Raw genomic sequence first — 11,492 nt, 5'->3', positions numbered from 1 at the left:
CTGCTGAAAACGATCAACAGCAATTGGATTTGAAATGCGAGGCTTTGATAGATGAAGCAAAGAATTCAAACTGGGTCCTGAGGTCTGACATTAAGAATCAGTGTCTTCGAATCAGATGCTTTACTGGGTCAGCCAAGTTTGATTTCCTACTGCTGATGGCACTCTTAGCCATAGTTTCTGGGGGAGGGGATGACTGTAAATCGAGACGGTATTAAACTGTTTTTACAGCTAGCTGGTATTGTCTCTGAACTGCCAGTTACCAGGCATCCCTAATCAGTAGGGCCAGATGAACGCTGTGATATTGAATTCTGCAGCTCCCTAATGCTCAGTTTGATCTCCAGTTCGATTTGACTATCTTCACACCTTTCCGAGCTTCAGAAGCAGGTTTTTGTTCAGAAATAACATTTGAGCCATGGCCATTCTTGTAAAAAAAAAATCTCTTTTTAGATAATCTAGGTCAAGAGTGCACATGTAGGAGTTTATTATTTGTTATTTTTTTCCTTCATTTCCATTGTTTAAAAAAGCCTCTCATCCAACCAGAGTGGGAAAAAAATGCTCCAAGTCCTAAGTGAATCTTGAGACACTGTAGAAAATTAATAGCAAACATCTGAACCATAAAAGCCTGTAAACTAACTATTCTTCATCAGACTACTCAGTAAAGATTTAAAAATAAAAAACCTGCTTGCACAATTCAGGATCAGATTGCAAAAGATTTCCGATTCTTACAAAGAGCTACGTTTGCTCATCTGTCTATCTAAAACAAGTGACCAGATCTGAACACGCATTTTTTGGAAAAAAATTTGTATTCTAATTGGAAAGGAGATATAGAAAATTAATCACTCTGGAAAGCTATTAAGGAACTACTCCTTTCTGCTCCTTTGTTATTTGCAAACCCACCTCAAAAACTATTCACTTGGAATCAACATACTAAAAATCCCATCGCAAATGCTCTCCAAAGTTGCACAATGAAACCATACTTTGGGTTTTGGTGTGGTTTTTTTTTTTCCCTCCCCCCAATTCTTGAACACCCACGGCTCCCAGTGCCTTTTAAATTTGGCTTTATGGAGCCAAATGCCAAGTGTCTGTGGAAGCCCAGCTGTGCAGGGCACTGCCTTGGCAGGGCATCAGCCCTCAGTTCTGGGCTCAGATTGCACCTGGTCACACAGTGGGAGTGAGAGGGCTTGTGGTTCTACTCCAGTTCTGAGTGCAAGGTGAGCCGAACAATTAAAAAAAAACACAAAAAAGAAGTAACAAAAAAGAAAATCCTGCAGGTTTTGTTGTTGGAGGCAAACCCTGACTTGAAGGTTCATTATCACTAGTGATGTGTGATATTGATTGAATCGTTCAGGGCTTGGGTACTGAAGCAGTACATCAGTTCTGCTGCCCCAGCATCTTAATACTGTTTAAAGTTTGTCAGACAGCATAGCAACACTTTAGGGATGGGGCATGAGATCTCCACCAACTGGTCTTGTTTCCTGTCTCTCCCCGTACTCACTCACTGCTCCCAAGGGGCTGGGATCCGGAGGGACTCCATCCCAGGCTTGACACTTCAGGTGTGTGTAAGCATCCTTCTTCCACACCATCTTGAGGATTCAGGATTTCTAACCCTAGCATAATGTCCTCCAAGTATCAGGACTCAGCGAATGCAGCTCTCGTCATTCGAGGACTTTGCACTGTCCCTGTGTCTCCACTGCTAGAGTCCTAGAGGTGCTGAGTAAGGAACTGTCCCAGCTGAAAGGAGAGCAGGAGAAGGCACATACGCTATCATTCACTGCTGTCATAAACAAGTCATCCCCACTAGTTAAGGCTGATAGCATCTGAGAGATATAAGGCCTTCTACAATCTATATTTGCAATTTGTTCACCAGCTTCTGGAAAGGGGTTTGTTGTTATTAGGGTTTTATTTCCCAAGTGGGAGACTGCAAAGAAGGAAAATTTCCTCTTCATATGCCAAGTTGGTAACATGTAGGAGATGAAGCCCTTGGGCCACAGCTGCAGTTTTATCAGATTTATCCAATGAAATATTAATGGGCTAAGCTTTCCCCAACCATCTTTTTTCCTTCCTCATGATAGTAGGTAGAAATTATCAGCTGCATTTTTCTGATGGGCAAATATGTTTGTCTGCAAAGTGATACAATGGCAATAGTGGAAAAAAAAGAGCTTCATCTTTCACTCCATCCCCTTCCAGCACCTTCTTCCCCTAGCATCAGTGTAGAGGATGAAATCAACTGAGGGTGCACCAACATGCTGTGTACCATACTGTTAGAAGGTGATGATGTCTTAGAGTGCTAGAAACAGATAGGAGTTGCACAACTTTGCAGCTCTCTAAGAAAAACTGAGATGTGTGTCTTGTCTTGTCTCAGGGACGCTGATACACATCAGTTGTCTGGCTAAGGTCTGCTCCTCCACTTCTCACCTACACTTCTTGCAATCAGGTGGAATCCCACATGTCATTGAAGAAGGCCTGTGAAAACCTCCCAGAGCAAGTAAGTCTTTGTGCAGAGCGTGCTCAAGGGACTGATCAGATTCCTGTTGACTCAGGCAGCTTTATGTCAGGCCATGAGAACAGCACTGGAGGTTAATAGCCCTGTCTGTGCATAGTGGCTTTCACCTCTACAATATTACATTCCCCTCCTGTCAGGAAGCTGAAACCATTAGTTTATAGTTGATACAGAGAGAGAAAATGACACAAAATTCTCATCTATTACTGTCTCACTAAAATCTTGCATCTTCTGTAAGATCTGCAATGCCATCACCTGACATGGGAGAGTGGCTGAAGTTCTCCCAGAGCACCACCAATACAGGGAAAAGGAATTTCTGGACCACACTGATGTTAAGGAAAAAGAGCAACAAGTTCTTGGTGATATGACAGCACACTTGCACAGCGCCACTACATGTCTACTAACGACCAAGAAAACTGGAGGCTTTTGAAAAGATGTGGACTTGCACCTTAACGTATTTTACTCCTAATAAAGGAGCCAAAGCCTCATCTTCCTTGCTTGACTTTTCTCTGTCAGTTGCTTTATGCAAATCCTGTCTTTGTTCTGCCTCTCTCCCTCATGACCTCAAGCTTAGTATGTAATTCCTGCGTCTTTCTCAAGAGATTTGCCACTACTAACCTGCATCATTTTTTCCCCTCTGCATTGGCCAGATAGAACATACACAGGATAGTCTGATGAATTTTGGCTGTTGAGACTTCCACTGGAACTGTGATTCCTTGTACCCTGGGATTACTGCACTACTAGCTAACAGGGTTTTAGAAACACCAGGCTGACCTTCAGGTGTTCCCGATGACCCAGGTGTAGAATCATCATTATACTCTAGTCAACATTGTAAAGAGCTCGGTGAACCAACACGTTTTACAGAACATGTTGGGCTGTAGAGATCCTGTCTGCACATTGGGGGACAAAGGTTTTCCAATTCCTGTTGAATGGAAGCAACCGTATTTTTGATCTGATGTTAATAATAATAATAATAATAATAATAATGGCATATTTGAGAAGAGCATGATTCTGATGCCTGAGGTACTGCTAGTGACCCTGACCAATCCTGTTTGTACTAGTGGGAACAATGTTTTTGTCAGTGGTTGAAGGATCCTGGACAAAGGATGATGGAACCAAAAGTGGGAGGTATTATTTCATAACTGACATTTTATTCCATTGAGGACCTAACTGAGGGGACGAGTGATAGTGTGTTTGGCATGACACACGGAAGTACTCTAAGTGCAGACACAACCTATAGGTTCTGCTACTGCTCAGAAGTAGCTCAGACCTGAACCTCCGCAGCTCTGCTCTAGAACGCTGTCATGAATCTCATGGTCAGCACAAACCAGACCACTGGATTTCTCTGTTGCTACCTGTTTGATATGAGCAACTGTGGAAGGGCCTTGGACTTTTGATTGCAGCATGAAGATCACTTCGAGTTTTGCTCTCATTTCAGCGGGTGCAATTTTCAAGTCCTTGAAAAACAAATGGTCATTTGCTTTCCTGGTCACCTCTCACTCAATTTTGTTCCTGCTGTCATTAGAAACAGCACAAAAACTAGTGAAGGAGAAAGGCTTAAAAAAGGGTTCCCTTTCTAACTAAAAAGTTTTTGATGAGCTAACAATGTAAGTAAGTGCAAATCTCAGCTGTGCTGGTCCCATGAAATCACAAACCTTAGGCATAGCAAGTAGCATTCTTGAATGCATCAGAATCTTGTCTTTTAGCATTTAATGCGAGACATTACAAACTAATGAGGAGGAGAAATGTATGCAGTGTTGCTGTAAACCAAATATACAGATGTAAAATAATTAAGAATAAACTGTTCCATAAAAATGCATGTCAGTAAAACCCAGTCTGATAAAGTGATTTATGAATAATTTTCTAGAATTACTAAAAAGAATGATTTCTCGTTTGAGGCTCTGGAAGTCTTGAGTCACATTTTTTTTTTCTTTTAAAAAAATGTCTTAAAACACATGGCTTTACAGCTGCTGCTTGGAAAATATACACCTCCAAAGTCTGACTTTCATTTAAATACAAATGTACAAAATGTAAACTGAGACAATAGAGAAATTTACAAAACTTTTCTTTAAAAATAATAAAGACAAAATTCAGTTCTAGTATGATGCTATTTAAATACGTGCAAGTAGTCATGTTCATTGAATTTCTATTGCAATGTTCTAAATAGACGAATTTGATTCACACAGTCTTGAGTGCCACCTCCAAAAAACAGACCTGAGTGGAAAATTCTTCTTAAAATGCGAGGCTCCACTGGAAGGAATGGATAGAAAATCTCCATTTTGGGGAGATCCTTTTTTTTTTTTTTTTTCACTCAACGGTGGAGGCTCTCTCATCCATAGAAGCTCCATAGATTATAGTGGAAGGATGCAACATGTTGTTTCATAAAACTGAGTTGGAACTAGCTGCTTCCAGTGGAGTTTGAACTTACGTGATTTGAATTTATGTGGTGATTTAAACTTGCCTTTGAATTTGGAGAACTCTTTGAATTGTTCTGATGCTGTAGAGAGAGGAAGACAATGACTATTAGATTCCCAGATTATGCCACGCTTTCTTTTAGTCCAACATTGTTCATCTTATGGTGATAATGTACTGACTGGGCTGTGAGATTTTTGTTTGAAGATCTTTGGATGTAAAATATTCTTCACTTTCTTACCTGTATTCTCTCTAGGTCAGGAGGACCATGGCAGTTCTTGAGGAATGCAGCAAAGAAGACTCACTCAGGCTTCAGGAGTCAAATCAATTCACTGCAAAGTGTCAGTATCTGCTAACTCTGACTAATACAGGGGATAGCTGCCAATGCTCAGGCATGGTTTGAACCCTACAGAAACAGGGTTGCTCTAAGAATGTTATTTAGATTTGCAAGTGGTGCCATGGTGCCTTGTGAAAGCTGTACATCACGTACTATCTGATCTGCTCTCTTCTCTAGCATCTTGGTTTCCTCCCATGACTACCTCACTCAAAATTTGCATTTTCTTTTTTTTTTTTTTTTTTTTAAACACATAAATCAAGGATTTTCACAAGGAACTTATTAAAACCATATAGCCATTTCAAACGGCATTTCAGCATACCACTGAAAAATAGGTTGGGTAAGAAGTCTTCAACTGCTGGAAAGAAAGGTGATGAACAACACTGGAACTTCTGGTGGTAAAAAAATCACAAGAGGCAGATGGGAAACCTGGGATATGCAGTATTAGTCAGGAGATTACCAGGTAACTGTGACATCCTCTCTAAGATGCACTGTCTTCCTCCTAGCAAAAATACCACCAGGACATGGCTGTGACACAGGGCATCTACGGGAGTTTCCTTGTCTTAGTCATAAAAGATCTCACCTGTCTTTTAAATATTCTTTGTAGCAATCCTTTCTTGGGTGGCTCTGGGGGGTAGCTTTTGTTTAGGTCTGGTGAAATAGTACCATTTGGTCCAAATACATTCAGTTCTTTGAAACACTCTGTTTCTATCATCTAGTGGAATACAATAAGAAAGAAAAAAAGAAATTTTACATCTGAATTAAATATATTCCAGTAGTGCTAGGTTGTTCAAAGTCAGGATCAGGACCAGCAGCTTTAGCAATATGTTAGGAGAGTTAACAGTTGAATTCCTGCTCGTGGCTATAGAAGGCGAACAGGATGTATGAAAAAGAGAGGCTGAGTTTGCTCTGCATGTTTGCACATCAGTCTTATTAGAAATTGCCCCATAGAGCTTTCTGTTCTTTTCTTTAGCACTGTGAAGAATATTGGGTAAAGATGGGCATACTCAAAAAATCCCAGTTATTAGCATCTCTCTGCCTAAGTGGATCTGTTGTTTGATCCAGAGTTGGATTATGAAATCCACTGCTGGCTGTGTTTTGATATCAAACAGAAACAAAGACCCAGCTCTGTAAACCCTGGAGCAGTTCCAGCTCCAGAGTCAACTGCTGCAGCTGGTACACGCTGCAGGTACAAGACAATGGGTGAGATCACCATCACCAGCGGAGGAGCTTCCCACCAGGACCTCCAGCCATCCCACGGAAGTTCCCGAGAGCTGTTGTCGAAACACCTCTGTAGAAGTCCAGGAGAAGGAAGTACAGTAGGATCATTGCCAATTTACACAAATATGCAGAGCCAATAGATACAGTCACCTGAACCTGACATCTGTGGTACATTATAGATCTTGAAAGAGGCCATTTGTAACTTATGAAAGCACTAGAGTCTGGCAAGTTATCCAGTAGCTATATATTACTGGAAATATACAGCTACTCTTAAACCATCTGTGTTAGGGGTTTTATTGGCGTAATTTTACGATGATACATCCTTACCTCATTTTGCCATGGAATAGACACTGATCCTGTGGAAAACTTGGAATAGAAATCATCATCTGTTTGGTCCAGGTTAACTCCTTTCACTGTGGAGAATTGCTCGATGTCCAAGACATCCTTGCAGTATACTGCTCTGGGCTACCTCAGCAGGAAAAAAAAAAAAAAAAGGAAAAACAGCAAGAGAAAAAACATTTCTGAGTCTGACCATGTGCTTTCATTCACAGATTCAGTCAAGTGAGAACGCCTAACAACAAGTGACTATCTGCATCCTGCTTCTCTAGACTTGCTCTGGCCGCTTGTTTATCATCAAAGGCTGACTTTGCTTTAAGCATGTTAAGCTTTTCCCACTTTGAAGTCCTTAAAGCATCAGCAGAGCCAAAGTAGGTTTTAGTCATTCATGTAGCATATGATTAAGAGGTGAGGGGAAAAGGACAGAACGAACAAGAAAACAAAAATCAAATCCTTCAGCAGTCTTTTGTTTTGGAGGGGGAACAACAGAAAACCAGAATGTTTATGACTGACGTGTTGGAGACAGCTCTGAAAAGGGACCTCAAGTGTCCTTCTGCTCAGATAACTGCGGAGTTTGCAGCTTAAAAGTGTAAAGGAATGTATACTAATTGCTAAAGAAAACAGAAAGGGTTTGGCGTTTTTCCATTGTTTTTATTAATAGCTCAGCTGCTGGAAGCTGTCCAGAATCACCTCTATTAACTCTTTTAACTTGGCTGCCTTTCTTCAAACAAATAGTCAAATGGCTTTGCCTTTTTAAACTACTTAATTTTCTGGGATGACAGAGACAGGACTCTTTGCAGTGACGCTGCTTTTAGCTCACACTCCAGCAGTCAGCCACAGAGAGCAGACATAGTCATCACTGGCTACCTGTCATAGTTAGTGTGGTCATCGGCACGCCTAGAGAGTTCCCATCAACAACCCTGTGATGGGCAGGAGTAACTGAGGGGTGGCTTGTGGGACTAGCCTGACCTGCTGAACTCAAGCACGCGTTGAATCCCACTGTCTACACGTGGTGCCATGACTGCACAGCCCAGGGGTCCAACTGTGCAATATTTCATCTAGATCTGAGCAGTGTGACCAAACAAATCAAGCTGATTCCTGACGGAAGTTCTATTTGCTGGAGGCTGCATCCCTCTGCATTCCTGACAGCTGCAATCCACAACATTTTTGTGGAGACAGAACGGAGAGACATGGGTTGGATTACAACCTCTGCCATTGGCTATAGAGCTTTGGGTGATTCAGCTAACTTCAGTAAAGCCTTGGAAATCTATGGGTGAAGTGCCAAATAAATTAAATTAGGGGCAGCTCTTGAGTTCCCAATAAATAGCCATAAAAATTTATGTGCCCCTGCTTTAGCAAATATGTCTATAAGAGGTGCCTTCTAGGCCTTACATGCCACAGTTAAGCTTTTAATACACTCTGGCGGATCCCAAATTTGAGCCCAGAATTTTCTAATTTTCTACATCAGAAAGAAATAGTAGCTTGTCTCCTGTTTCTTCCCACTAAAGCAGGTCGTAACACCAAGGGCTAATTGGCAGGAATAACTAGGCCGCATAGTAAAATGTAAAGCAAAACCAGAGCAGCTAAAGTAAACTTTTGTAGCGTTCAAACCACTTTGGTTTGGTTGAGTTTGCAGCAATGTGAACGAGAGCTGCCAAGATGTTACTTTCCTTAATACGTTAAAATGGCAGTGTTTACTTAGAACCATATGGGAACTTTAAGGAGAGAAGGTCTAGCCAGAAAGAGAGCCCTCCAGGAGGAAAATAATCAGATAACTCCATGCACTGGGGTGGAGACCGATACCACAGAAGGGTGGAAAAAGTTTTGTTATTGCCAATGCAACAAAGAAAAGGTTTTGTTATTGCCAGTGCAACAAAGACTTTCAGTATGTGCAAGACTGGGGTGTAAACCTGAGTAAGGACTCAAGGTTGGGTTCTGTGCCCATGAACACCATCAAGTTCAAATTGTTCTCTCGGGTCCAAGGCACCTCCTCTGCTCTAGGTGACACGTGATACCCGAACCTGGTTCAGACTCTGTAACAAATGCCTGTTTTCATGACCATCCAGACCATTCCTCAGTTCCCTGAAGCTTTGGACTCTGTAATTCTGATTTCACCCCAGCATATATACCTGTATATCTGCATGCATACATGTGGCTTTCACTGGCTGACTGATCCGAGCACAACCTGGTCCTGAGCGAACTTACTCTCACACTACTACCGTGAGTAAGGGAATACAAAGGTTCCTGGTTTAAAGTTTGGGAACTGAGGCATGAACAGAGCAAGTGGTGCCTCCAGTGTCACACTGGAAGACTGTGGTCAAGTGAGTGGGAAAACACAACGTGGAGGCCCACACACCCTGCACGCACACATCTACAGGGCAGCTCTCCTCTTCCTCCCAGCCTCCCCACTCCAGCCCTACCACTTATCACATCTTCCTAGGGCAGCTACCCATGCAGAGAGTGATGACAGCTCTAAGAGAGAGAGGTTATTTTAGAAACAAATATCTTGAAAGAGTCCACTGGGGATTCTTCCAACCGTACTTACATCAGGGACAAAGGGAGGATCCAGCATTCCTGCTTCTAACCGCTTGAAATTCATGCTCTTGAAAAAGGGGTGCCTCTTCACTTCTGTTGCACCTTCCCCTTGACATCCTAGCCGCTGCTTCACGTCTTTGGTGAGGAGCTGAAATATGCCAAGAGGTGTGGTAAGGATGTCAGAAAAACAAGAGCTACACAAAGATATTTTTATCTCCAGTTGGTTTTGAATGTGCCCAGAGGGAAGTACAGAGGGGAACTGTAATCACTGTTACTTAATGGCCAAAGTTAAATGGATTAGGACTGCACTGTTCTACATGCTGGTGAAACCCTTTGAAAATTATCTGCTGTAAAGTGTTTACAGTCAAAATAGAGACCATTGCTTCTACTTACTTTCAGTGAATGCTTTCAAGAAGTCATCTGACATACTCTAATAACATCTACATATGCACATTCATAAGTACCATGTGCTTTTTCTCAATTCTTTTTTTTTTTCTTGTTATTCTTGTAAGAACAATTTTCCTGTGTTGTTTAGGCTGAATGACTTGACTATCAAATTGTACTTTCCTCCACCCAGTGCAGTATATTTCAGTACATCACACGACACATCAGAACAACCCTTTGTGCTCATGGGCTTATCTCTGCTGAACTCAGAGTGAGTTTTGTCCGTGAAGCCATCCTCAGTTCAGACTTTGTTTCTAGAGAAGGGCAATGCTCCGGGGGGGAGATAGGGGGGTGCTGTGCAGAGCAACCGCAGCGAACTGATGAGCAAAACGCCCTGGCACTGCCTGCCCGCCGAGGGGGGCATGGGGGGTGTGGTGCTCAGCAGCCACGCAGGACAGTGCGGCGGTTTGGGCTCTCGGAGCATCCCTAGTCCGTGGAAGGGACTGAGCCCTGGGGACCCCCCCTGGGTCATACTCCCTGTACCTGGGAGCCAGCAAACGGAGCTGCACCCCGCGGCGCCTGCCTGGGGCTCCCCGAAGAGCCGAGCAGCCCTGGGAGGGTCGGAGAGGAAGAGAAGTGTTGCAGGAGATGGGGTGGGCGATCGGGGGCAGCCAGGCGGCGTGTCCCCGCTCGGGCAAGGCTGTCTGGAGATGCTGCCCGGAGGCTTCCCAGCTCAGGGCATGCCTCAGCACCCTCCGGGTGTGTTGCTGTCTCAGCCGCATCAGCTCAGGGAGGGGGAACCTTGAAAGAACTGTTTGTTGTTAATGTGATGTTGGTAATCTTTGCTCTGGTGTCTGGCTAGAGCTGGGTTTTCTTGTCCTTATCACAGGTTTACAGGGTCACAGCTCTGTAGGCTCTTCTGAATGCTCTGCTACCCCCGGGCATCAGTGGTTTTCTTATCTGACTCCCACAGCCTCCTCAGTTCTGCATTTTTTTGCCTCCAGCCTGAGACTGCAAATGGCTTTGGCAATCAGTGTGCCCCGGGTATGCAGAGACCATGCGGCAGCCAGTCCTGAGCAAGCCACAGTGGCAGAGGCCAAGCAGCCAGAAGAGGTACTGAAAAGGTTTGTGGGACCTAAGAGTCTTGGGCTCAGCTCTTTCTGCCTCAGCAGTAGCAGCAGCAATAGCCAGAGAAGGCTGTATGGATTGGGGGGTGGGGGAAAAGCTAGTGGGTCTGGCCACAACAGCAGTGTCCCTTTCTCTCTCACAGTTTCTTCTGCCTCTGCTGCTGCCTAGGTGGTGACATCTGGTATGACTGGTCACCACGACTGGCTGGTTCATAGATGGGGCAAGACTTGAAGAAACATTTCTATGCCTTGCCATCCTCTGAGCACATAGATTCAAGTGATACAGCACTGTTTTGATCCAACTCATATGAAAAGATCCTTCTCGGGGCACTTCTCTGGAGCTTTCTTTCCCTGGGTAGAAGGAAAGAGGGATGTTTTGCTTTCAGATCCTTGCATGAGACTTTCAGGTCTCACAGTCTTGAAGCAAGGTTTTTTTTGTGTGGTTTTTGCTTTTTTTGCCTTTTTTTTGCCTTTTTTTTTTTTTTTTTTAATCTCAACCGGCATATGGATTTAGCCTATGTAAAGAAGATTGCTTTGGAATTTCCAGTCAAGATCTGGTTTGACTCTATTGTGGCTGGGCAAAGAAGACAGAATTTCTTTTGATCTTCTATTCTCATGTTGAAAGGACTTTCTTGACAGGTGG

General features: G+C 43.3%; 1 protein-coding gene across 3 annotated transcripts in view; it reads right to left on the bottom strand.

Moving 5' to 3' along the window:
- Window positions 1-455: 455 nt before the first annotated feature.
- Window positions 456-11,492, bottom strand: part of GRK5 (G protein-coupled receptor kinase 5) — a 31,493-nt gene continuing 20,456 nt past the window's right edge. For all 3 annotated transcript variants that reach the window (XM_026851115.1, XM_026851116.1, XM_026851114.1), the window contains exons 10-13: window positions 9,349-9,486; window positions 6,795-6,932; window positions 5,830-5,961; window positions 456-4,997 (exon numbers count right to left, since the gene is read on the bottom strand). In XM_026851115.1, the coding sequence (XP_026706916.1) occupies window positions 4,899-4,997; window positions 5,830-5,961; window positions 6,795-6,932; window positions 9,349-9,486 (507 nt within the window). In that variant the 3' untranslated portion in view covers window positions 456-4,898. The remainder of the gene's footprint in view (window positions 4,998-5,829; window positions 5,962-6,794; window positions 6,933-9,348; window positions 9,487-11,492) is intronic.

The sequence above is a fragment of the Athene cunicularia genome (genome assembly GCF_003259725.1).
Source record: "Athene cunicularia isolate RWA chromosome 6 unlocalized genomic scaffold, athCun1 chr6_part1, whole genome shotgun sequence".
Taxonomy (NCBI): Eukaryota; Metazoa; Chordata; class Aves; order Strigiformes; family Strigidae; genus Athene; species Athene cunicularia.
Note: the sequence above shows the minus strand (reverse complement) of the source record. Positions and strands in the feature narration are given on the sequence as shown.